Genomic DNA, 27,694 nt, shown 5'->3' on the forward strand with positions numbered 1-27,694 from the left:
AAAAGGAAAAGCCAAACACAATTTTATTTACTTTGTAACATCAAAGGTCATTGTTATCCAGATAATCCTAGGGCAGGAAAACATTTCAGTTTTGTCTGTAGGCTTCTGGTCCAAGTTGTCAGGACAATGACTTTCACCTCTTTTAGCCTCTTTTGCTTCCACAATGAGGATCAGGACTTAGCCTGCCCTGAGTCATCCCCCAGTAACATTTAGTTCCCAGAAAAATCAGAACGAGGACACTGAAGCAGAACTATTTCCCAGAGAGCAAAGATTTGAAGGTAAGGAAGCTGCCAGAAGGCCCACCCACTCACTCCGTCTTTCCAGTCTTGGCTATGAGTTTTTAAAGAGAGGGCTTGCCTGGAAATACACTGTTCTGCCCTCCTCTGGAGCTACAGGGGAAGACAGGATGCAAATAACTCCTCTTCTGATGTTCAGATTTGTTAACCCTATTCATGTCTGAGAGTTTTGAGTGACAATTTAGATCTCCAGCCTTAAATAAAATTAAATACACCTTTATTACATCCATGGACAGTTCTGATCATCAGACAGACCCCTTCAGAACTTTCTATTGGCTCCAGATTCAGAACCAAACCACTGTCACATTCCCCAATATATTTCCTCTCTTGCTGCCTGGGTCAACCTTGAAATAATGCATTTCCTGAGTGGCTGGGTAATAACGAGCCTATTTGTTTTTCTTACCCTATTACCTTTGTGTCTTTTCACAATATGGTTCCTATAAGAAAGAGAACATGGAGCCAAGGCGCAGTGGCTCACGCCTGTAAACCCAGCACTTTGGGAGGCCAAGGCGGGTGGATCACCTGAGGTCGGGAGTTCGAGACCAGCCTGACCAATACAGAGAAACCCTGTCTCCACTAAAAATACAAAAAACAAGAAATATGGAAACAAGCTAAACTGTTTGCACATAACGTGATGATGCTTTCATGTTTCCTAACATTCTCCAATTTTGGTTATATTGAAGCCAATAAGATGTTCTTACAGTTTGGTATCTACAGGAAGCAGACTCTGAGACAAGAGTTTAACATGCAGGATGTGTACTAGGGAGTGCCCTTGGGACAAACCCCTGTGGGAGGAAGAAGGGGGAACAGGAGGGAACAGAGGGAGAAGTTAGAAGCAAAGTGGGTCCAACAACCTCATCCAACCCCACGGGAGCCCTGAAGCTGAAAAAGACTGTCAAAGTTCTTCCATAGTGGGCCAGAATGGCTGGGGCCTTATCTCTGGACCTCCATGGAGTGATTTCCTGCAAGCAGCTTTGCAGCCAAAAGAGCTGGACTGCTAGAGGCTGTCAGCCAGCTGGCCTCCAACAGCTGGAGCAGGGTTCTTCCCTGGAGGCAGATCTGGGCCACGCATCTCCTATATCCACCACAGGCGGGTTCATGTAATGTAACTGGTACAAATCTAAAACATTTCACATAGCTAGTGAAACTGATTTCAGTGATTTTTTTTTTTAATATATGTGGACTTTTCTGACAACTTTCTACAAACCTACAAATCCAATGCCACTATATACGTATCCCTTCATTCCTTATTCATATCTTTTCTCGTATCTTACACACTAAATATCTTTCTCCTTTCCTTTGCTCATTCTTTTCTCTCTTCCATCGTTTGGGAAACTTTTAGAAATCCCTTATATCTGCTATTTTTTCCCTACTTCAACTTTTCCTTTCTTCAAACTCTTCCTATGGACTTTTCCATTTTAATTAAAGTTTCAGGCCCTGTTTTTCATCATGGAAAAAATGTGTTGTATATACAGTGATGCTAACACTGTTCTCAAGTGGAGAAATTATCACATCCATTATAATATAGAGTTTATACTGTGATGTGAAGGAAATGAAGGACGATATTGCCAAAACAGATTTTCTCCATGAAGCTGCCATGGCAGGATGTTCCTACACCCAGTCCCACCTTTAAAGTGACGCCATTAGACCGAAATAGTAATGACTAGAAGGTTCTATTAAAACAACAGTTTTCAAAAGTGTGGTCCACGGACTGGGGATTCCCCAAGATCCTCTTGGCTGCCTAAAGTCAAATCAACTTTTATAATAATACCAAAACAAGATTCGCTTTTTCTACTGTGTTGAATATCCACTGATGTCGCAAAAGCAATGATGGGTAAAAATGCTGGCACCTTAGCAACTATCAAGACAGGACACAAAACTATACTATTGGGGAGGAAAATCATAGGTGTAGTCATCATAGTTTTCACAGCCATGCACGAAGACAAAAAAAGAAGAGAAAGACAAAAGAGCCGGTCTCATTTAAGAATGTCATTGACAAGTAAAAAACTTGTTTTACTGCCTTCTGAAGCTGTCTCTCCTCCTATAATCTGTCCTGCTAGATTTTAAATCTAGCTCCTCAAGTCTGTCTTTTCATCTCATGGAGACCACTAGCTCTATGTGGATTCCTTCTACCTACACTGCATCCTGGAAACTCTCAAAGCAGTAAGCTGGAGCAAACATCAGGCTTACCTCATTTCTTTCCCCTTTTTTCACCACTTTCCTGTGATACCCCTTTTCCAGTAATTGAACATCATTTTTAAAACTTTTATACATTTAGAGAGTACAGGTTCAGTTTTGGTACATGAATATATTGCATAGTGGTGAAGTCTGGGTTTTAGTGTAAGCATCACCTGAAAATGTAGTATACATTTACCCATCAGGTAATTTCTCATCACTCCCACCCTCCCACCCTTCCAAGTCTCCAATGTCTATTATTCTGCTCTCCATGTCATTGTGTACACATTATTTAGCTTCCATTTATAAATGAGAACATGTGATATTTGAGCTATTTCACTAAAGATGATGGCCTCCAGTTCTATCCATGTTGCTGCAAAAGACACAATTTTATTATTTTTTATTACTGGGTAGTATTCCAGGGTGTGTGTGTGTATATGTGTGTGTGTGTGTGTGTGTCACATTTTTTTAATCATCCATTGTAAATATCATTTTTTAATATATTTTAGGTGGGATGACAAATCCAGTTCCATCTTAACTGGAAGCATAAATTGAGAGTATGCAGCTTTTTATACTCACATGGGAAAATGGGAGGTAGAAATAAAGCACTTCTGCTGCACACCAAAGGGCAATTGTCTCAAGGAAAAGCATTTGTACTGTTGTTTGAGAAGTATAGTGGGCCAGGCACAGGGTCACCCCTGTAATCCCAATACTTTGGGAGGACAAAGCAGGTGGATCACTTGAGGTCAAGAATTCAAGATCAGCCTGGCCAAAATGATGAAACCCCCCACTCTACTAACAATACAAAAATTAACTGGGCATGGTGGTGGATGTCTGCAGTCCCAGCTACTCCAAAGGCTGAGGCAGGAGAATCGCTTGAACCCAGGAAGAAGAGTGTAGAGTGAGCGGAGATTGCACCACTGCACTCCAGCCTAGGCGACAGAGACTGTCGTAAAAAAAGAAAAAGAGAGAGAGAGAGAAAGAGAGAGGGGGGGACATAGTGAACTAACTACTTTTTTCATGAAATTACAATTTAATTGAAAGAACAATGACTGATAAATTATGATTATTCAGACTTGGATATTTGGCAGACAGTTGAAAATGAATAAAGTGTGCCTATGCCTTGAAGGAAAATAACTGATACTGTTTGTTGCCAGTGATAAAATTGGATCTTTCAAGCGAAAATTGGAATTTTGGATAACTTATATCTGCTACCATAAGCTTGACAGTTTCCTGATATATAACAACTTTTATGACAAAATGGTGATTTTAACAAATGTGATTATTTATTATATATAATGAAATGCTCAACATTTGGAATATCTGCATAACTCAGTGAAGCAATATTTTCCAAATGCTCAATTCACCATGTTACAAAATCACAAATAAAAGTTCCATTCAAAGTATAAGAGAGACTAGTGGATTTTAATGTAATGGAATAAAAACATGTATTTAGATGCAGACTTTAAGTTGCACCTTTTATGACACTATTATTTGTTATGTTTTGATATAATAATGAAGAAGATTATCCACAATTATCTGAAGAGGTTATTAAAATGTTCTTCCTTTTGCCTACTATATGTCTGTGTGAGGTCAAATTTTCTTCATATACTTCAACAAAAATATATATCACAACAGAGGAAATGCATAAGCAAATATGGAGATCCAGTTGTCATCTAAAAAGTCAGAAATTAGATTTTTAAAATACCATTCTTCTCACGAAACTCTTTTTATTTTAGAAAATATACTTATTTTTTATAAAATGTATTTCTTTACATGCAATGACTTTGTTCTTTTTAAATGAACAAATAAATGTTTGTAAAATACCTGTTCTAATTTTCAATACCACAAATACTGATAGACATAGTCCACATAAATGAAAGCTACTTGTGGTCCTCAATTGCTGTTACTAAGGCAAGGAGTCCTCAAACCAAAACATTTGAGAATCACTATGTTAAAAACATTCTACCTGAGAGAGATGAGAGAGACAGAGGATAATACATTAAACCAATGCCTACAACTGTAGCTAAACATGGAAATTATCTAGAAAGCCTTTCTTAAAAAAAGGTGATGTCTGGCTTCCACTCCCAGAGATTCTAATATGATTAGCCTGGTGCATGGTCTGAGCATCAGATTGCTTCAAAGCTCCCCAGGTGATTTTAACATGCAGTCAGGGCTGAGAATCATTGCATTAAGTCACATACTTTGAGAAATACATTAGCAAAGATCATATAATCAGATTAACAATAATGTTAGTAGTCATGTTGCATTATTTCGTAAGGCCCTAAAGATAACAGGAAAAAAGATTGGGAAAGTGGCCCGGCCTTAGACAAATTATGAAGTAGGCAGCTTAAATTCAAATCCCCCAACTTTCCCACCACTTTTTGGCCCCTATGCAAGCCTAGTACTGAAGCACTCTGCGTTTTGTTCCTTTCAGAGTCAAAGAATGTAGAGTCCTACATTATACCCTTGCTTGAATCTGTCCACCACCTCTTCCAATAACAGAGTGAAAAATCAAAGTATTTGCTTCTGCTGTACAGAGTCAGATTTTTAGTGTTTCTTGGAAATCTCAGGAATCCAAATTTCCTGTAAATATTCCCAACTTCTTTCATCAGATCAGAGGTCAGGTCAAGGTGGCAAGAAAAGGGAAAGAATGTTCCTCTCCTCGGGTTTTCTGGCCCTCTCACTTCCCAGTCCTATTGAATAACATGCACTGTCCTCTCAAAGAAGGAAAGAGGAATAGTCCCTATAAACCTGATTCCTTTCACCAACACTAATTATGCCCCTCAAACAAAATTTATCTCTTTACAAGCTTATCATGCTTTTGATCAGTTTTTCTCTGAGGGCTCTGAAGACCATAAGTGTTCCACTATCCAAAGAAATGAATCTCTAGTAAGAAATTTCAACACACTTAAGGAGAGGAGAAGTAGAATCAAAGATGAGGAGAGCAAAGGTCACGTGGTAACCATCAAGCAAACCATCCAGAGGGAAAAACTCCTTGTCTGAGGAATTTAGAAGTGATTGAACTTCCCCATTATCTAATGCAGGCATCTGGTTCCAAGCTTCTTTCTCAAAAATTTCTAAGTAAATAGAATTTCCATATGTCTCCAGGATCGTATGCATGTTGAAACTCATTGTGCAACCCTTGATGACATCAAGGCACCAAAATGCCTACAAATTTAATCATTTATTAAGACCTACATGGCTAATAGGGTCCAAATCACCATTAAGTTCCGCTTTAAGGTTCATAAACACCCTTAAGAGAAAAGCCACAATTCCTCTCTTGCTGAGGTGCCCTGCTGCACTCTTCTGCAGCGTTCTTTCTATCTAGAAAAACTTTCCTTTTCAAACCTATACTGTTGTAAGTAAATTCTTCTTACCAATCCTCAAGTCAACCACTTTTCAATGTCAGGGCTCTGAACCAAGCCCAGCAAAAGATAAGGACTCAAAGACAAAATTCATTCTTTACAGCTTACAGAATAGACAGCACTGATCTACACAGTACCAAAACTGACTATGATGTGAAATTACAAACAACTGATTGTTACAGGAAGTAGCTATACATCTAGTGTAAGTCTGTATATTTATAGAAGCATATATGTTGACATTTTATTCAAAAAATGTCATCAATGTTTAATTTCTTTGTATCTTGTGGAATCAAATAAGATAAAGCACCAATTTCATATATATATAACATACATTATATATGACTGTGTGTGTGTGTGTGTGTGTGTGTGTGTGTGTGTGTATGTGTATATATATATATATTTTTGAGACAGATTTTTGCTCTGCAGCCAGGCTGGAGCACAGTGGCACAATCTTGGCTCAATGTAACCTCCACCTCCAGCGTTCAAGTGATTCTCACACCTTGGCCTCTCAAGTAGCTGGGACTACAGGTGTGAGTACAACACCACACCAGGCTAATTTTTGTATTTTTAGTAGAGACAGGGTTAGCCAGACTGATCTCGATCTTCTGACCTCAAGCAATCCACCCACCTTGGTCTCCCAAAGTGCTGGGATTACAGGCATGAGCCACTGCACCTGGCCTTCTGCAACATATGAATGATAGAAGATGAAAAGTAAAAAGCTGTTAAAGAATTTTTCATTCAGAGTTACTACATTTTTATGGTGTAAGTTAAAAATATGATCAGAGATGTTGTGTGTCAATAATATGTTTTAAAGACCTAATTTTATAAATAAGTACGATGAGAGATATTATTATTGTCCTCATTGTTAATGATTTTAAAAAGTTAAGGTACAAGGTTAAGTAATCTGTTCACAGTCACGCAAAGCTGATTCCGTTGCAGGCAGTGTAATTTTACTCTACCCTATAGGCGTTTATAGTTTCAGAGGAGAAAATCTAAGTAGCTATTAAAATCTGACTTTAAATAAGCAGGGGAAAGCTTTTACTGAAGGTAAAATCAGATACGATTGAAAGTATTTTTTCTCTAGATCTTAAGCACAATATTCATTTTTATATTTTTGTCTCCTTTAATCATGCATCTGATATCATATCTGTTAGAGGGTGAAAGGGAATTTTTTTAAAAAAAAATTAAATGCCAAAATGTAAAGTAACATAATCTAAAGTCAAGGCAATGGCACTCAGTTGTCTTTTGCTTTGGGGTCATTTGTGGATTTTCTAAAGTGTTATATTCTACTTATTCATGTTTTAAAGACATAAAATTGTGAGATTCTCCTACTGATCAGGCTACACAGACTGTTATCAGACAACTTAAACAACACCCTTTCTCTCAATCTTATAATGTTAACTGTGAATTGTGCTTGTTAATTAGTCCCTTTCTAGCTTTTCATGAAAGAACAATCATTCTAAGAGTAATTTTCAAGTCCCAGCAAACAAACATACGAAGTTTGCTTTTAAGACTCAGGATAGACCCAGCAGTGTCAAATAAGAGGAAGAAAGGCTCTAAAACCTCTTTCCACAGGGTCCCAAAATAGAACATTAAAAAAGCAAATAAAATTGACACAAATTCACAGAAAATAGCAACAGTTACTTAAAAAACAGGTTAGCTATGCCACACATCACTATTAACAATAATAATAGAAAGTTGTGCCGGGCGCGGTGGCTCACGCCTGTAATCCCAGCACTTTGGGAGGCCGAGGTTGGTGGATCACGAGGTCAAGAGATCGAGACCATCCTGGTCAACATGGTGAAACCCCATCTCTACTAAAGATACAAAAAATTAGCTGGGCATGGTGGCGCGTGCCTGTAGTCCCAGCTACTCAGGAGGCTGAGGCAGGAGAATTGCCTGTTCCCAGGAGGGGAGCGGTGAGCCGAGATCACGCCATTTCACTCCAGCCTGGGTAACAAGAGCGAAACTCCGTCTCAAAAAAAAAAGAAAAGTTGTAACATAACACCACAACTCAAATTCCGCCCTAAATCACATATGCTCCTATAAATATCTAATTTTTGCTTAAATTTAGAATGAATTTATGCTATTTGTTTTATTTTTATATATGAAAACATTTGCAAAGTATTTTGAATGTTTTAGTAATACTTAGTACAGATTGTGGTCACAGAAAATCCTACCAACACGACAGTTCATATATACTCTATTGTTGAGATTATAATAAATTAGATGAACTAATCCATCTTCAATTTTAATGTTTGGAAAAGCATTTCTACAGAGCTGATGATCAGCACCAAACCAAGAATATACCTAAATTTCCCTAAAAAAGAAGCTTAAATTACTGAGCATAGAATTTTAGTAAGACTAATCCCCTTCTGTTACTGCCCAAACCTTCATCTTTTATGGTTCTCACTCAGTAAATCACATACCTATTATGCAGAACACTAAAGTTCTAATTTAGAGATCTGTGAGAACGAAAGAGATTGATTCATTGCCTTTCGTAATATCTTTGTTTAGTCCTCCAAAAAATTTTCTTCTAACAATGTTAGATCTGTATTACAATTAGGAAGAAGCACAGTAGTAATTCTAAAAAGGGAGCCAAGAGGAAATTTCATAAGCAAAAAGGAAGGGCCATAAGAGAACTGCACATCTTCATTCCACTCTAAGGCAAATTGTTCTTCTTTTGATTCTATTCTTAGATTAGAGAAAATGACCATCAATCAGAAAAACAAACTAATGACTCAGACAGGAAATGAATGACATTTAAGACTAAGCCATAGGCCAGGCACGGTGGCTTGTGCCTGTAATCCGAGCACTTTGGGAGGCCTAGGCAGGCGGATCATTTGAGATCAGAAGTTCGAGATCAGCGTCGCCAAAATGGTTAAAAATACATCTACTAAAAATTCAAAAATTAGCTGGGCATAGTGGCGCATGCCTGTAATCCCAGCTCCTCGGGAGGCTGAGGCAGGAGAATAATTTGAACCCAGGAGATGGAGGCTATAGCAAGCCAACATTGCACCACTGCACTCCAGCCCGGGCTAGAGTGAGACTCTGTCTCAAAAAAAAAAAAAAAATTAAGCCATAGATAAAGGATGCAGTAACAATTATTATTCGAGATTTTTAGGCACTGAAAATATGAGGGAAACCTGGTAAAGTGGATAGAAAATAGCCTAATTATAAGACATCTCTGTGTGCTATAATTACATGTTAATCTTTCTTCAATTATGCAGCTAGCTACAGAATACTATTATTTTATAGTACACACATGCATACATCTTTAGCATATCCTTTGCAGGTGTAAAAATTACGATACTATAATCCTTAATGGGCAGGCACCTGGTAATAATTTCTTGAAAAATATTAAGTGTCTAAAAACCCATACCTTATGATTATTCAACATATGAATCAAATATGGCAAACTATTTGATTCATTACAGTATATAATGTACAGCCTAACCAGTAGGCTAACGACAAGCAGACAATGATCTTCCCTCAACCTGATACCTACTTTAATTGTTACTCTCTTTCCCTTCCCTTCCATTTTTTAATGTAATCTACACCATTAGTTCCGAAATGCTAGTTCCATATTAATGCCTGTCCATGATTATGCTTGGTCAGTTTGTTGCAAAAGGAGAACATTTTTTAAATGTTGTTAATAAGGCAATTATATTTAATCAAAGTCTGATCTTTAATCTTCCTCCATATTTGGGAATAATAGGTTGTAGATTCTTGGGTTTGTCTTTTATTGTCTTACTCTCTGGTTTCATTGTGGTAAAATATATACAACATAAAATTGGCCATTTTAACATTAAATACATTCAGTTCATTAAACACATTTACATTTTTGTGCAACGATCACTACTATCCAGCTCTAGAATTATTCTCATCTGGCAAACTGAAACTGTACCCATTAAACAATAACTACAGTTTTCTTACCCCCATCCTCAAGCAACCACCATTATACTTTCTGTCTCTGTGAATGTGACTTTTTTTTAATATATATATATAGGGTCTCTCTCTGTCACCCAGGCTGGAGTGCAGTGGCACCACATTGGCTCACTGCAACCTCGACTTCCCAGGTTCAAGCAATTATACTCCCTCAGCCTCCTGAGTAACTGGGATTACAGCCATGCACCACCATGCCCAGCTAGTTTTTATATTTTTAATAGAGATGGGGTTTCGCCATGTTAGCCAGATTAGTCTCAAACTCCTGACCTCAGGTGATCAGCCCATCTCAACCTCCCAAAGTGCTGGGATTACAGGCATAAGCCAATGCGCTGGGCCAAATAAAGGTATTTTAAATCTGGAATATAAATTCCAATTAGCTAGACTGAAATTTCAGACTTTAGCCTCAGTCACAGGCATCAGAACTCTTCCAAAAATACTCAGAATAAATTATTGATGGATCAGTATGTCTTAACTCACTGGCACATGTGTAATTTATAGGAAAGCATCAGCAACAATATTACTTACTACTGACATTAACAGCAAATACAGTACCTTTTGATAAACAATGGAGCACACAAGATCCTTGACAGCAGATAAAGACAGTTCCTGGGCTTCAATGGTAACACTCTCCCGTGTGAGGCCAATTTGCAGCAGAAATGAAACTGTATGCACTGAGCCTCTGGTGTTAGTGAGCGATGGTGCTCTGAAGCTTCCATTAGACAGTCGGGCAGAGAGTCCCATCTTAGGACTTGAACACGGAGAAGCAGTTGGAAGCACAGCAGGAATAGCTGGAGATAATACAGACTTCTGGGCTGATGGAGGGGAATTATTTGCAGACATCTGCCTTTCTTTAATCTTTTAAAATAGTCGTCAATTCTTTTTCAATGGTTATGAAGAGGTTTTAAAAATAACAGCAGTAAAGAAAATGACTGCACTTTTGGATTTAGTTGAAAGCTTCTTCATTTCCTCTTTTAAGCCACTCATGCCGATGACGGTAAGTTTTATCAATGAGTTGAATGCATAAAAGGTCCTACTTCTCTTGATATCAGTCACATCAAAAAACAGTCTTGTCTGTAGGAAGACAGCCAGGGATTTGTAAAGGATTTAATATCACTAAGCTATCCTCAGCAGAAGAGAGTTGACGGAGCTTATTTACGAATCTATTTTCCTTTCAGTATGTTCTAGTCTCCTTAATTTCAGAAAATACATATTGAATATAAGTTGTTTCTCTGTCAAGATGAAATCCTCTTTGTTTAAAAAAAAGTGTTTTGAATTAATAAATTCAGTACTTTTGCTTTGGTTTACTAATTCCACAGGACACTTCTCAAATGTCCACACCTTAAATCACCTCCTCAAATGTCCTCATTTTCATTCTGGAGGTGGGGAAACTTTTGTATGATGAAGTACAAAGCTTTTTAAAATAGTATAGGCATATTTCATCAGATGAATGGGTTCATCAAGAAAATTGATGCTTTCTGATATGTAGTCAGCCTGGAAGAAAATTTTTTAAAGGTTTTTAATATTTTGTATTCATTTGACATTAATTTAAAAATAAGAATGTAACTTAAATTAATTTCTGGTCTGTGCTTATAATTCACTAATAAAGCTTAATGGGTAGCCATTTTTGGCTAGAGAGCAAAGACTTTTTTCACTATAGGTATAATTTCACTGAAGATAAAAAAGTATCCTTGGCACTCTACACTGACACCTAAAACTTAAACTTTAAACATTTTTTAAAAATCTACTTTATATTTTTTAATTGATGAAGACCCAACACTTTTATTTTACAATTACATGACTGAATTATGTCAAAAACGAAGGGACAAAAAAGAGCAAAAGTGACATTGTCACAGACATACAGTACATATCACCCACACAAAAGATGTACAATACTTTCCTAATATAAGAGTATTCTTTTTTTTAATATTAAAATGCTAATCCTGTGGCCGGGAGCAGTGGCTCATGCCTGTAATCCCAGCACTTTGGGAGGCCGAAGTGGGTGGATCATGAAGTCAAGAGATCCAGACCATCCTGGTCAACATGGTGAAACCCCGTCTCTACTAAAAATACAAAAAATTAGCTGGGCATGGTGGCACGTGCCTGTATTCCCAGCTACTCGGGAGGCTGAGGCAGGAGAATTGCCTGAACCCAGGAGGCAGAGGTTGCGGTGAGCCGAGATCACGCTATTTCACTTCAGCCTGGGTAACAAGAGCGAAACTCCTTCTCAAAAAAAAAGAAATAATAAAATAAAATAAAATACTAATCCTGTCAAAATATGACTCCTGACTTGCTTTGTTGAAAAACTCCTTTCAGAAAGCTAAGGAAGCAAGAGGGGATATACTGAACAGTTAAATGATCAACAAGTGTGAAAGCTGACATACTTGTAACAGGAATACAGGAGAAAGGGATCTCAACATAAGGGATTTCTCCTATCCAAGTCCTAACTAGGCCCAACACTGCTTAGCTTCCAAGGTCAGACAAAATCAGGCACATTTGGGGTGATGGGGCTATAGACCACAAAGCATTTCTAACAGAAAGAAAGAGAACAGTAGGTATAGTTAAATATATATAATTATCATAATTTTTAAGAAAGCACAGTTCAAAAAGGTTAAAAAAAAAAAAAAAGGTATGACCCCCTCATGGCTTAGGCATGAAACAGCTCGTAACTGATGGCTCCTTTTAAGTTCCATCTAAATACCCATACATAATTCCAACAGAGAGAAAGAAGTATCCAGCGTGGCTGCAGAGTACTCTCTGCAGAGTAGTTAATGGGTTAAATTAGGACGAACATGACAGAAGGGCAAAAGCACACAACTACAGTATTAGGAATTGGAACGCTCAGGAAAAAAACTGAGACTTAAAAAAATCTGCTTGAAGATAAAAGCTTTTATAGCTACTTTCAAGTAAATGATTATTATTCCATCTTACATAATGCACAACATTTGATAGTTTATATATGTTTCACATACTTTACCTTGTGATACCTCTTTGAAAGTCAACAGGGTAAATATCTCTTTTGTAGACAAGAAAATCGAAACACAACGTGGTAATGCAACTTGCCCAGCAGCTCGTGGCTATTAACAGGTGGAGCAGGAATTAGAAGCCAGGTTCATACTCTCCTACTCAGTGCTGTCTCCACCGTAACACACTATTTCTCCAACAGAACAAGGAACTAAGAGTCATTGCTCAGAGGCTGGTGCTAAGGTTGAGAAATCACACAGAAAGACAGATGGCTCAACTTGTATTTTGCTTATCTTCTCCAACAGTTTTAAATGAAAACTGCAGAAAGCCACTGAAAACTGACACCTGAGCCTCATGACCAAGAGACTGTAACTACTTTATGTGAGTTTGAGTCTCTGGGCCCAGATGCAACCCATTCCATACTACTAAAGCAATTTGCAAATGTAATCACAAAGCTGACTCCCATAATCCTGGAGAAAGAGCTCAAAAAGACAAATATAATCATGGCCTGGAGATCTGTAGAGCTGCTTCAAGTTCTGGGGGCTAGAGAAGCAGGAAAGCAAATTTCAGAAACTACAAATATAAAATAATGAAGCAAATGCTTTGTGAAGAACTAGAGAAGAATGTAATGATCACTAGATGTCAGCAGGAATTCAAATAATAATAATGCCTAGTCAAACACATTTACACCTGGGAAAATACTGATAACAGCTTACATTTACTAAGCTCTTACTATCTGCCAGAGACTGTTCTAAGCACTTTACGTATTAACTCATTAATCCTCACAGCAACCCATTACATAGTTGAGAAAACAGAGGTTCAGAGATGAACGTACTTGCCCAAGACCACACAATTAGCAAACCCAGAAAAAACAACAACAGAACATTTATTCTGAAAAACACAGTATCCAAGATGACTGTGTCCATGCTATCTTTGTAAGTGTGTTATCTGAGTGTGGGCTGGATATTAGTGTAGTTAAGTTTGCTGCGCTATGTCGGCTCCGATGAGCAAAGTCTTTATGGAACTGCCTTGGAACGCTGTCCTCAGCCTTATATTGTTTTTCACTATTTATGAAATAATAAAGACAAAGAATATGCTCATAAAATCCTCTGGTTAAAGGAATCTGGGAGAAATAAACTAACATTAAAGTGAAACTTAAAGCATAAAGCTTTGCATTTAGTTTCCCCAAAATGTGCAATATAGAAATGGGGAAATGCTAACTTGGAAACAGTTTATATGAGAGGTGTTTATCAATGCACAAGTTTAATACAAACCGCTAATATTATGGGTGACTAAAAGAGCTAATGCAAACCTAATGCCCTAGGACACAGAGAACACATCAGCAACCATCTGTATACTCTTTATTACTTAGCCTACATCAATATTATGTTTATTTCTATGGTCAACACTTTCAGAGCTATATGATTTGTTTTAAAAATCACACATGCAAAGGTAAAAACAATGTCATGTGCTAAAACTGTGCTTAACAAAACCAAATAGAATAAGTGGTTTTCAAATACTCGAATAAGCGTTAATAAGAGAATTGGTTTTATTCGGTATCACTGCAGAGGGCAGATGTAAAATGAGGATGAAAAGCATTTCTTAACCTTACAGATTGCAAGGATTGAGCTACAGGGTATAAACTATCTGTAACAGCACCTGGCTAACAGTAAGTGCTCAGTAAGTTTTAGCAATTTTCATAGCAAATCACTGAAGGAATTAACAAGTAAGCCTTTATTTATGCTAAACACATAAAGTGAGATATGATACTTCATTAAATTCTTGCAACAATCCTAGGAGATCTGTTTAACTCTATTTTTCAGAAAAGAACCCAGAATTTTAGAGAAGTGATTGCTTGCCCTTGACTATATAGCTGCAAAGTGATAGAAACAGGATTCTAACTAGTTTCCCTGACTCCAAAGCCCAAGTTCTATCTTTTACTTTATTCCATATCTAGCAACCTAACAATGGAACAGGTTGTCTCACGAGGTGATGAACTCCATATATCTGACTGAAGTAGTTTTTAAAAGTTGAAGTATCACAATAAAGTGGTAAAATATCTATGAATAATACTACATGCAAGTTAACAACTTTTTTTTTTTTTTTGAGACAGAGACTCACTTTGTTACATAGGCTGGAGTGCAGTGGCACGATCTTAACTAACTGCAACCTCTGCCTCCCGGGTTCAAACGATTCCTATGCCTTAGCCTCCCCAGTAGCTGGGAATACAGGTGCACACCACCATACCTGGCTCGTTTTTGTAATTTTCGTAGAGACGGGGTTTCAACATATTGGCCAGGCTGGTCTCAAACTCCTGACCTCATGTGATCCGCCCACCTCAGCCTCCCAAAGTGCTAGGATTACAGGTGTGAGCTGCCATGCCCAGCCAAATTTGACTATTCTAAGTACATACCTCACATAAGTGGAATTATACAGTATTTGTCTTTCTAAAACTGTCTTATTTCACTTAACATGACATTTTCAACGTTCACTCATGGTATAGCATGTCTCAGAATTTCCCTCCGTCTTAAGGCTGAAAAATATTCTGCTTTATGCGTATACCACATTTTCCTTATCCAACCATCCACGGACGGGCACTTGGGTTGCTTCCATCTTTCAGCTATCCCTAATAATGTTGCTATGGACATTTCTGTATAAATATATCTTCAGGATCCTGCTTTCAATTATTTTAGATATATAGCCAGAGGTAGAATTGCTGAATCATATGGTAATTCTACTTTTGATTTTCTGAGGAACCACCATCCCATAGCGGCTGCCATTTCACATTCCCACCAACAGTGCCTACGTTTCAATTTCCCTACATCTTCGCTAACACCTGTTGTTTTGTGTCTTTTTTTCGCAGTAACTATCCTTAGGAATGTGAGGAGATATCTCACTATGGTTTCGATTTGCATTTCCCTAGTGATTAGTGATGCTGACGTGTTGCTTGGCTTCAACATTCTTAATTGGTAAAACAAGAAGTTGGCAACTGGATTAGTCTCTGTTTTTTCAACAGATTTATTGGTTATTGATATCTGAAAATCTGAAAACCACCAGTGTACTCTCTATGTCCTCTTCTCATCTAAAAATTACCCCATCCATTCCCTGCAGTCTGGCTTTGGCCCTCAATCTTCTCCTGACTTCTCTCACAAGAGTTAACAAATTAACTTGTAATTGCCAAATAGAATGGACCTTCTTCAGTCCTTATATCATTAGTGAAAAGCACAGAGTCTCTACAATCAAACCTAAAGTCCCACTTCCTTCAGCATAGTAGGACCTCAATAAATATAATTCCTACTCCTGGACTTCCCTAAGGGAGATTTCATTCCTTCCCATAGTTTCATTCTCTACCCTATGCAATGACTCCCAAACCTCTAGTACTCAGCCATGTCAGTGGACCATTAATAACGTGCAAGGCATTCTGCAATGGAGATATGGATAAATTAACTATGGCCTTGGCTCTCCAGGAGCATGTGGTTAGTAAGATATATACTTGTGCAATACAGTGTCACAGGTGCTATGAAGGAGCATGCTTAGAGCACAAAGAAAGGAATAATGATTCCCATATGACCTGGAATAAACAGGAAAGGTCTCATAGAGGAGAAACTTCAAGTGAATGAATATCAGAAGTAGTTACCAGGTAGCAGAGGGGAGATAGCTATTACATTATTTATCAATTCTTAAAATTAACGAAGAGAATATTTGAGGTAGGAAACCTTAGATAATCCTTTCAGAGGACCAGGTGAGGGCTGGTGAACTAAGAAACAGTGGAAAAGAAGAAAGGAGATACCACACAAGAAACATGATGGTATGAAATTGATGGGACTTGGTCACCAGTTAGATTTGAAGAACAAGGGAAAAGAGCTTAGGCTAACTTAGTAGGTTCTGTCTTGGATCAATAAATGGATGGTGGTAGCATGTACTAAGATTGGAAATGTAGGAAGAGGAACAGGTTACAAGGAAAAGATTAATTCAATTAGGGACACTGAATTTGTGGTCTTTCTGCGGCACATTCAGGTGCTTATAGAAAGAGATCAAGGACAGAGATGCAGATCTGTAAGACAGACATCGAGGCAGATGCATCAGGTGCCCTGCCAATATCCCTTCATACTCACCATTCCCATGCATGCCCTTTTAGGGGATTCCAACAGCAAGCATCTGCGAGTATTTGCCTGAGGGCTCCCGGCAGAACCCACAGGGTGGGTCTGCCGCCTCTGATACTAATGGCGATAATGAGGAGTGTCTGTTTAATAGATTTCTTTTTGGAGGTGAGGAAGATGTTCTGAAATTTAGGTAGTGGAGATGTGGCATAACTTTGTGAATATACTAAAAATCAGTCAATTCTACGCTTTTAAAAGGTGAATTTTAGTGCTCACTAAAGCGATACAGAGAAGACTAGCATGGCCCCTGTGCAAGGATGACATGCAAATTCATTAAGTGTTCCATATTAAAATTTTAAAAATAAAATAATAAAATAAATAAAAGATGAATTTATAGTGTTTTATTTATATCGCCATTTGTAACAATTGCATGAGAAAAAATATGTGGGCTGGACACAGTGGCTCATGCCTGAAATTCCAGCATTTTGGGAGGCTGAGGTGGATGGATCACAAGGTTAGGAGTTCGAGACCAGTCTGGCCAATATGGCGAAACCTTGTCTCTACTAAAAATACAAAAAAAAATAGCCAAGTGTGGTGGCAGGCACCTGTAATCCCAGCTACTTGGGAGACTGAGGCAGGAGAATTGCTTGAACTTGGGAGGCGGAGGTTGCCATAAGCCAAGATCGCACCACTGCACTCCAGCCTGGGCAACCGAGCAAGACTCTGTCTTGGAGAGATATATATATATTCACTATGGCTCAGCCCAACTCAACTATTTGGTCCACTAATATGCCAGATGTGTTCACATCTGTGTGCCTTTGCTTGCTATATTGCTTCCACCTAGAATTTTGAATATCTGTTTTCTCACACTCCTCTCTCCCATGTTTCCCTATCCTATTTTTTCTTCCAGGCTGAGCAAAAATCCTCCTTTTCCATGCATTCAGCCTTCCCCAGGTCAGGAATTTACCTTGTACTTCCCTGAAATCTTCTAACCCTTTATTTTATGTTCTGCTTTTTTTAAAACTCTCTTATCCGTATTATAGATTTTCTCATAGATTAGCTACTAAACTTCAGATTCCTGAGAACATGAGATGTTTTACCTACATATCCTATCATATGTCTTGTACCTGGTAGCCTCTCAAAAATATTTAGTGAATCAATATATCAAGGACTATAAAGTCTCAAGGGGAGTCTAGGAAAGAAACAAGCAAACTAAAATCAATTAGCCTTCAGCTAAATTAGTCATCATCATTTAAAGAGCATGTAAGGAAACAGTTTAAAATCTAGAAAAATATAATCAGAATTCTTTCTGGAAATACTTAAGGTTTTGAAATTTGAGCTGTCATGATAAGAGTACAGATTATAGTAAAATGCTCAGATCATTATATTCTGACTAACTATATTAAAAATAAACAAATACAAATCTATTTATTTTACCCTTACTAGAATACTTCAAGCTTTTAGTACAGAAAATGTCACAGTGACAGCTTCTGGTCTTTTGAGGCCCTGTGCAGTAAGATCTTTCTTGGATGATGGAAAAAGGAACTCGTTCTATGATCACAGAGGTTCCTGTTTCTTTTCAGTTCGTAAATCTTTCTAAATTTCCCTACATAGAATTCTCTGTGCTGCCAAAGGACAGGAGGAGATACAGAGATGTGGAAAGCTCTAATCTTCAGCATGAATAGTAATATTAACAGTTAACCCTTATTGACAATTCTCTGTGTGCCAGACTTTTAAAAAAGTGTTTTTCATGTATTATCTTATTTAATTCTAGAATAGTTCATGGAGGAAGAATTAATATCATCCCAGTTAACTGATGATGAAGAGACTGAAGCACATAGAGGCTAATTTGCCCCTGGTCACACAGCTTGTTAAATGGTGGAATCCTGGTGTATAACAAGACAGATGACATTATGTGCATAATACATTACATGTTTTTTATTTATTTCTCACAACAACACTGTGAGGTAATTATTTCCCCTCATTTTACATATAAGGGAATTGATTCTTAGTGAGATTAAGTAGCTTGAAACTACTAAATGGCAGAGCCGAGATTGTACTCTGTCTTTGAAATCCCATCCCAACCCTTTTCTTCTAACTGGTTCCTCTGGGCTGGGTAGGTTTCACGCTCCAGGAAGCGTCCCAACTCCTCTGTTTCAGTCAGTCCTGGTAGGATAATTTTGAGGAAGGGTATCCCTCTATTGCCCAGGCTGGAGTGTAGAGGCACAATCCCAGCTTATTGCAACCTCCACCTCTCCGATTCCAGTGATTCTCCTGCCTTAGCCTCCTGAGTAGCTGGGATTTACAGGCGCGCACCACCACACCTGGCTAATTTTTGTATTTTTAATAGTGATGGGGTTTCACCATTGGCCAGCCTGATCTCAAACTCCTAGGCTCAAGACCCCTGGGCTCAAGCAATCTTCCACCTCAGCCTCCCAAAGTGCCAGGATTCCAGGTGTGAGCTACCATACCTGGCCAGATAATTAACTCTAACACTGACTTCCTATTCAGACCTGTAGCACCTTTGTTCTCTTCCTCAGTTGGCTTTTTAAATATATTATAACCAATTTACGGCATTTTAAGAGGTGGTGGTGGTGGCGGTGGCGGTGGTGGTTGGAAAAAAGAGTCTTGTTCTGTCGCCAGGCTGGAGAGCAGTGGCGGGATCTCGGCTTACTGCAACCTCCGCCTCCCGGATTCAATCTATTCTCCTGTCTCATCCTCCTGAGTAGCTGGGACTACAGGTGCATGCTACCGCATCCAGCTAATTTTTTTTTTTTTTTTTTTTGAGATAGTGTCTTGCCCAGGCTGGAGTGGAATGTCACGATCTCTGCTCACTGCAACCTCCACCTCCCAGGTTCAAGCAATTCTCCTGCCTCAGCCTCCTGAGTAGCTGCAATTACAGGCACCTGCCATCATGCCCAGCTAATTTTTTGTATTTTTAGTAAAAACAGGGTTTCATCATGTTTACCAAGCTGGTCTCAAACTCCTGACCTCAGGTAATCCACCCTTCTTGGACTCTCAAAGTGCTGAAATTACAGGCATGAGCCACCATGCCCAGCCCGCATCCAGCTAAATTTTTTATGAAAGATTTTTTTAAATTAATACTCAGTTGAATAAAATCTAGAATAAAGCAATAATCCATAACTCAAGGGAATTTAATATAAATTTCATTTTAAATTTGATGAACACATTTATGCATTACCTACTCTTTCCTAGAGAAACTTATTTTGCAGCCACAAAGATAAACAGACATGATTGGAGGTGGTTAAGGTAATTGTTTTTTTACTGCAAATTATCTGAATATTCATATTTTTGTTTTTGTTTTTGCAACAGGGTCTTGATCTGTCATCTAGTGGTGCAATCTCAGCTCATTGCTACCTCCACTTCCCAGGTTCAGCGATCCTCCTGATTCTCCCACCTCAGCCTGTGGGTTAGCTGGGATTACAGGCACGTGCCACCATGCCCAGCTAATTTCTTTTTTTTTTGTTTGTATTTTTAGTAGAGACAGGGTTTGCCATATTGGCCAGGCCAGTCTCAAATGCCTGACCTCAAGTGATCTGCCCATCTTGGCCTCCCAAAGTGCTGGGATTACAGGAGTGAGCCACCACACCAGGCCTGAATATTCACTTTTAAGAACTGCATATGAAATCCTAGGTGGAACATATGCAGTAACCACTCCCTTTAGTTGCCAGCTTTTCTTAATCTTTTTAGTGAAGGCATCCTTATCACACCTCTTTTTGATTATATACTATGTTGTAAATATATATATTTAGCTTTATACAATTTTATACTTAGTTATATTACTGTTCATATATCTGCATGTATATTTCCTATATTTCCAGTCTTAGTGCATAGTAGTACCATCTATTTAGTCATTCAAGACACAAGCTACTCAGTCAGCCTAAACTCCATTCCCTTGTTCTCCATATCTAATTGGTGACCAAGTCCCATCAATTTCATATCATCATGTTTCTTGCATGCTATCTGTAAATATGTATCTGTGTATATATATATATGTGTGTGTGTGTGTGTGTGTGTGTGCAAATAAAGAAAAGGGAAGAGTTATATGGAATAAATAGAGAAAGTTTCATAAAAACAAATGAATGTGCCTGGCCCAGAGTTGGTTCTTTATACCCAAACAGAAGAATTTGGACGTGGTAAGGCAGGTGATAAGGAACAATTGCAGAGTTTATCATGTGGTACTTTAGGACTATTAGCCTAACTACTATCATCGAGATAAATCAAAAAAATTCACTGACTTCATCAACATTTATTGAGTACTGTGCTAAATGATGAATAGATAAAAATAATGGAGGGGCACAGTGGCTCATGCCTGTAATTCCAGCACTTTGGGAGGCTGCGGTGGGCAGATCATTTTTCCCCCCTGCATTTAGGTTTCTAAATCAGATGCCTCTGTTATCTCAAGTCACAAGAGTGTTGACTTGCTTTGCTTGTATTAGGTAACATATTTAAATGGCTATGTGGGTGTCATTAAGTCCAAGGAGCCCATTACCGCGGGACAAGACCTGGAACTGCAGCCACAGAAGAGCAAAATTTTAAATTCATTTCATAAAACACCACCAAGAAGAAAAATCCTTTCCATTTTGAGCATTCAGATATTTTCTCTCAAGGATTAAAACATTTCACATGGTAATATACTTACTTATTAAATCCAATCTTTATCTCTGTAATGCTCTTAGAACAGAAATGGAACACATTGAGGAAACCGTAGTTCACGTTAAGCAAAAAAATTAGATACAAAGATAGTTCTTTGCTCAAAGGTGCTGAAAGATTTATCCAAAGTGGAGGAGACCATTTTATTTTTAAAAAAAGAGAAGCAGAACAGTGGAAATAAAATGAAATATGTACAGTATATATCTTTATTTTCACACTTGCACACAAATACTTTAATTTCTGTATAACAGCAGTTTGATTTGTCTGGAAAAGTTACTTCTAGGAAGAGTAACTTCTGTCTCTTTAAGGACTACAACAGAAAATGGACGTTAATAGTGAGATAAGACTGGCTGTAAACTGCTCCAATGAGGTCCTGGGAATCTTGCTGAGAGGCGAAATGTGGGGCTGGACTAAAACGTCCGTTGGGAAGTGGAAAGAAGAAAAAGGCAAAGTTAAGCAAGAGAGTTCTTTAAAAAGGTAAACTTGAGTGCATCTACTTTCGATTTTAAAGTAAAAGATAGCTGAATAGGACTTTAATAACAAAAATATAGTAAGATTGAATTCGATACTGCTGGATGTAAGACATTTAGCAACTTCCAATTCCTGAGACTGTTTCAGAAATGTCTTTTTTAAAATAGCTTTAAGTAATCAAGGTTTTACACAATCTTACCTGCCTTATGTTTAATATAAACTATTTTAATATTTTAATTTCTTAATTAGGGTTTTGGTTTTTTTTTAGACGGAATCTCCCTCTTGTCGCCCAGGCTGGACTGCAATGGAGCCATCTAGGATCACTGCAACCTCCGCCTCCCAGGTTCAAGAAATTCTTCTGCCTCAGCCCACCGAGGTAGATGGGATTACAGGCACCGCCCATCGCGCCCGGCTAATTTTTGTATTTTTTAGTAGAGACGGGGTTTCACTATGTTGGCCAGGCAGGTCTCAAACTCCTCAACTCAGGCCATCCGCCCGCCTCGGCCTCCCACAGTGCTGAGATTACAGGTGTGAGCCACCGCGCCCACCATTTCCTAACTTTAAAGCCAAGGACATCCATTAAGAGTGACGATTTTGTATAAAAAGTAGGGACTCGTTTACGTTTATTTTCTTCCTGTTCTTGAAAACGCCCTCTTGGCTAAGCATGGTGGCTCACGCCTGTAATACCAACGCTTTGCGGGGACTGAGGCGGGTGGATCTCTGGAGGTCAGGAGACCAGCCTGGGCAACAGAGCAAGAGACCTCGTCTCTACAAAAACTTTTAGAAAGTTAGTGGGGTGTGGTGGTGCACGCCTGTAATCCCAGCTACTTGGAAGGCTGAGCCAGGAGAATCGCTTGAGCACAGCAGTTCCAGGCTGCAGTGAGCTATGATCGTGTCACTGCACTTCAGCCTGGATGGCGGAGTGAAACCTTTTCTAAAGAGAAAGAAAAACAGAAAGAGAGAAAGGGAAAAAGGAAAGAGAAGAAAGAAAACTGCCCTCTTGATTGCAACCCTTCTGATTGTTTCTTTAAGTACTTTTGGTATAAAACGTTGACATAAGGGAACCATGTGGCTTCTGTGACAATGGCTGTCAGCTTCTCAGGCCTTTGTCTTATATAAGACATTGAAAATTTATGCACAGTGTATTTTTCCCCTAGATCTTTAGGCTGCTGATTCTCACAGCCGCCCCACTCACCCGACAGGGTCACACTTTGTTTTGGAGCAAAACAAATGGAAACATTGGGTTTCCAGACAGGTGGAAGCCTAGGTTTGGAGATTCTGCACTGCACTCCACTTTGGTGGCAGGGTCACACTCGCGTTTAAAGGCCGTCGGGGAGGAAACGCCAAGCACCTGGAAAGCCCCTGCAGTCACCGGAGCATCGGGCTCCAGACGTGCTGAACTGGGCGCAGAGCTGCGGTACGGGCGGCCACCCCCCGGGGCAGGCAGCAGGGAGGAGCATGCGGGAGGGCTGCGACATCTCAGGGTGGAAGCCGCTCTCTGCTCTGGACACCTTACAAGTCCTCTGTTCCAGCTGTTACCTCTGGCTCCTTGTCGCCACCGCCCCCCCTCAAGAGAGCACGGCAGTAGAGGAAAAGACAGCACTGTCAGCAACCGCGGGGATCAAGTACCGCTTGTAACTGATAGATGGGCTTGCATCTGCAGCGGCGCCCCTGCCCCGTGTTCCTGCGCTCACGGAGACGCCCGGAGCTCGACGGCGTGAAGCCAGCTAGACTGCACCCGGCGCTCCCGGCGCTCCCGGCGCTCCCGGCGCTCCCGCCGTCCCCGCCGCCCCCGCCGCCCCCTCGCGGGGCAGAGACAGCCGGGACCTCCCGCCGCGGCCACCACCCTGCGAGCCGGGGAACTACAGCTCCCGGCAGTCCCCGCGCCGGCCGCGCGCCCCCGCCTCCCGCGCGCCCCCGCCCCCCACGCGCCCCGGCCCCCCGCCCTCCGGCCTCAGGACGGGACAGGGAGGGAGGGAGGAAGGGGCGCCGGCGGCGGGCGGGATCCTGCGGGGCGCGTGAAGCCTCGCTGGCGCCTAGTCCGGGACTCAGACGCTGGCGAGCGCGGAGTTTCTCACGACGGGTCGAGCCCGCCACTGTAAGTAGTTGCCTCAGGGAGCGCTGAACAGACGCCGAAAAAGTTCGCGCCGCCGCTTTGTTCTCCCAGCCCGTTGGGCTGTGGCAGCGGCGGCCCCTCCCCCACCCATCCTCACGCGGCGGCGGCGGCGGCGGGACTCGGACCCCGCGCCCGGCTGGGCGGTGTCCTCAGCGCTGGGCGGGAAGTTGGGGGGTGCGTGCGGCTGGAGGTGGGCGGCCGAGGGGGAGCGGGGGCGCCGCCGCGGCCACCAAAGGGAGCCAAGTTCCGGCGTCCGCGCGGCGGCCAACTTGGGTTCGCACCCCTCCAGCGACCACCGCGCCCTGACCCTCGGAGGCGGTCGGTTCCCGAGTCTCCCAAACTACTTCCCGAAGCCAGATCCGCGGCGTTCGCAGTGCTACATTTTGGACGAGCTTTTTCGTTTCATTTCCTCACTTTGCATTGTAATCGTCTCAGGGGTGAGTAAATGGTGCTTGGAGAATATAAGCCCCCCGCCCCAGTGTCCCGACTGGCTGTGGATTTGCGAATTGCAGCCTCGCTCGGATTTGCTTCCTCCTGGGAGGTTTTTCTTAAGATGAAACACTGAGGAGTGCGACTGTGTCTTTGAGCAATGAAAGTGACCACATATACTACTGGATTGCAGGTTGGGTATTTTATTTCAAGTCATCGCAGTCAGAGGCATAGGCCTTGCCGTCTGCAGGCACACATGTAATTCAGGCTACAAGTGTGTGCTGGCGACCTGCAGACTTTTCCACACACAGATTGATGGCATGGACGTAACTGTGTCTTCAACCACACCCATCCCCACAGGAAATAAGACTATCGGTGTATCTTTGATTAGGAAGGATAAGTTACACCCTGAACTACTCCTTGGTTCGACACAGAGCCTTTATGAGACGTAGCCACAAATGCCTTAATTTGTACCCTAGAAAATGTTATGTTATTCCTCTGAAATGTTTTTTTTTTTTTAACCTTCTACTTAATGTTTTGGTTCTTTTTAGTAATTTTGATTTTCTTAGCTTTGCTGCAGAAGGCTTCTATAAAGTTTCCCCGAGTGAAATCTAGGCCAGTTTTTCCTTTATCAACGAACGCTTGCCTCCTTCCCTGTTAGATTCCGCGTTGAGCTCAAGCATGAACATTCGTCCAAGAAGTAGGTTTTCTAAAAGTAGGATTCGAAACATGTCACGCAGAAACGGTGGAGGGTTTTGCTTCAGTAGGTGGTAATACAGATGTGATGGGCCTGAGCACATGAGCTTGGAGTACTCCTTTGACAAGCCAGGTTCCATCCCCGGTTCCATAATTTAGTATATGGCATTTCACATTTCAGGATGACTCAGGTTCTGTAATTTAGTATATAACATTTCACATTTCAAGAATGCTGACTGATGTGTATCTTAAAACTAATTTTTTAAGCATCCTAGATAATGGTCTTTTAGTTATAGAAAATTTTAAGCTTTCAGTTTCATCGGATGGTCACTTCAAAATAGAAATTTCTGTTAGTGGATTTAAACACTGCTGCACACACACAAAGTGTTTAATCAAGCTTTTCGATATTACATTTTTTAAATTATCTGCGAATTCAGGATAAATAACACCACATACAGGAAAAAATGAATAGGTGGTCTTTTAAGTGCGGTTTTCTTAAGGGACATTTTGTTCTTATTTTTTAAAAGACTTTCTAAAGTTGAAAATATTATAGTGGAGTTAATTGTTCATTTTTAAAAGAAACTACTATAAAGAACTTGATAGGGAAATTATTTGCTAGTACAAATTATAATTTGATATCATAAAGCTGTTATTCACAATCTCCTGCGATGACTGTACTTTGAGTCTCACTGATTATGTAATTCAAATCGAACTTGTTACATATATGTACCTCTTTGAGTAGCCGTCTCAGGAAAAACTTGGAGATAATGTGCTTATGAGATATTTGAATTTTAATGTAGGAAAAAAGTTTTTTCCACTTCTGTGGTTAGTTTATTGTGGCAGTATGTGAGAAATTGCTTACTGGCTATTAGCCAGTCAGATTTCATAGCTACTACTGGTGCAGAGATGAACATCTGTCAAGCTCAACATAGATTGATATTGCATTGCTAGGCTGGCAGTCTGTAATCTTATTACTGGATAAACTTTTTAGTTCCTGAGCAGAGCATACATGTGTGCTCGCTCATTACTCTCTGACAGTGGAAGGTCTGAGATTTAACTGCCACTTGTCCAGATAAGCAGAATTTTAGAGGAAACAGTTTAGCAAATGCTGAGCTCTTCGGAGGAAAAGTATGTTAATCTAAAGTAATAGGTATTATTGAAAATATGTAAATCACTGTCAGGATTGCTACAAAATAACGGTTTTTTAAAAAACCAACAACATAGATACTTGAGTTTTTTAATGCAACATACAATATAAAAGCTAGAAAAGAATTATTAAGCAAAGTCAAACCTGTGTCACAACATGGACATGGACTTTAGGACACTGGTCAGAATTGCATTGAAAAAGGCCCCATACTTTCACATGGTAAAAGAAGACTTGTATTTAATACATGTCAAGAGGCACGGACACAACCTTCCACGTCATTAGCATTTCTAGTGCACAAAGCTGAGTTGAATCTGGAAAACTCTTTACTGCTAGGAAATCATGTTATAATAAATATTGTTATTCCAAATAGGAAAAGAATTTTATCTCTTTATCATTTACTAAGTATTGTACAAAAAGAATGCTGGCTACACTAAATAATGAGCTTCTTTTTGAAGAATTTAATAACTAAATGTGTTTTGCCTTCCTGGAATCCTTTTTTTCTGTCTCTGCTTTGCTGACTCTTGCTTATCCAGAGATGTCAGCTTTAGTATTTCCTTAAAGGTATCTTTCCTGAGATCCCAGCTGGAATTGTGCCCCCTTAGTATACTCTGCCATATCACTTCTTGTAGTTTATAATTACCTAGCTGTTTATGTGAATGTTATGTCTGTGTCTCACATCACACTTTGAGTTTCAAGGAGAGCAGTGGCCGTGTCTGTTTTGGTCACTGCTGTATAACTCCAGTGTCTCCCTTAACAGTCTGGTAAATAGTAAGCACTCAATTAAGTATTTGTTAAATGGAAACACTGCTGTTAGAGCTTCACCTAATTAGAGTGTTAAAAATGACATAATGGGTGCATGGGGGAAGGGGAAGGAGAGGAGAGGAAGTAAACTTGTGATATTACCATGAGATAATCCCCAAGTAAGTCCTCTCACCTCCAGGGCCTTTGTTTCACCTTGTCTGTAATAATAGGGCAGACTGGGCTCAAGATGCCTTTAATATCCTATCTTTTGATTCCATTTAACAATGATGACAGATTATGTAAGCTCATTTGAATGGAATATGTGACAGCTCCCCAAAAGGATATTTGACATGTTCCAAATGAACATATTACAAATGCTTGCCAACTACATGATATTATTTAGAGCCTCGTACCCCTGTTAGAAACAAACATGTATAATTGGTATATAGTTTATAAATTAATAAGATGTACTGTTGTTTCAGTTTTCTAATTGAAGCATAAAGAGAAAATTAAGCAACATGTCAAGATTCATGTAAGTTACAGTTATTAAATTTAATATTAGTCTTAATATT

The 27,694-nt window shown here is 39.7% G+C and overlaps 2 protein-coding genes and 1 non-coding gene across 14 annotated transcripts in view; 2 read left to right on the forward strand and 1 right to left on the reverse strand.

Moving 5' to 3' along the window:
• The window catches only part of QPCT (glutaminyl-peptide cyclotransferase), a 40,735-nt gene extending 29,936 nt beyond the window's left edge, over window positions 1–10,799 (reverse strand). For all 3 annotated transcript variants that reach the window (XM_008980855.5, XM_078349481.1, XM_008980854.4), the window contains exon 1: window positions 10,340–10,799. In XM_008980855.5, the coding sequence (XP_008979103.1) occupies window positions 10,340–10,627 (288 nt within the window). In that variant the 5' untranslated portion in view covers window positions 10,628–10,799. The remainder of the gene's footprint in view (window positions 1–10,339) is intronic.
• Window positions 10,800–17,097: 6,298 nt separating this feature from the next.
• LOC118147551 (U6 spliceosomal RNA) lies at window positions 17,098–17,200 on the forward strand. Its single transcript, XR_004734003.1, has one exon. It is a non-coding gene; the product is annotated as a U6 spliceosomal RNA (small nuclear RNA).
• Window positions 17,201–23,936: 6,736 nt separating this feature from the next.
• Window positions 23,937–27,694, forward strand: part of PRKD3 (protein kinase D3) — a 73,549-nt gene continuing 69,791 nt past the window's right edge. For 4 of the 10 annotated variants that reach the window (XM_078349484.1, XM_035272796.3, XM_035272793.3 and 1 more), the window contains exons 1-2: window positions 23,937–24,091; window positions 27,605–27,654. The gene's annotated coding sequence lies outside the window, so the exon portion shown is untranslated. Of the gene's footprint in view, window positions 24,092–24,398; window positions 24,547–27,604; window positions 27,655–27,694 lie in introns of all 10 variants that reach the window. The other 6 variants (XM_078349483.1, XM_078349485.1, XM_035272792.3 and 3 more) reach the window with 3 other exon arrangements.

This window comes from Callithrix jacchus, chromosome 14 (assembly GCF_049354715.1).
Source record: "Callithrix jacchus isolate 240 chromosome 14, calJac240_pri, whole genome shotgun sequence".
Classification (NCBI taxonomy): Eukaryota; Metazoa; Chordata; class Mammalia; order Primates; family Cebidae; genus Callithrix; species Callithrix jacchus.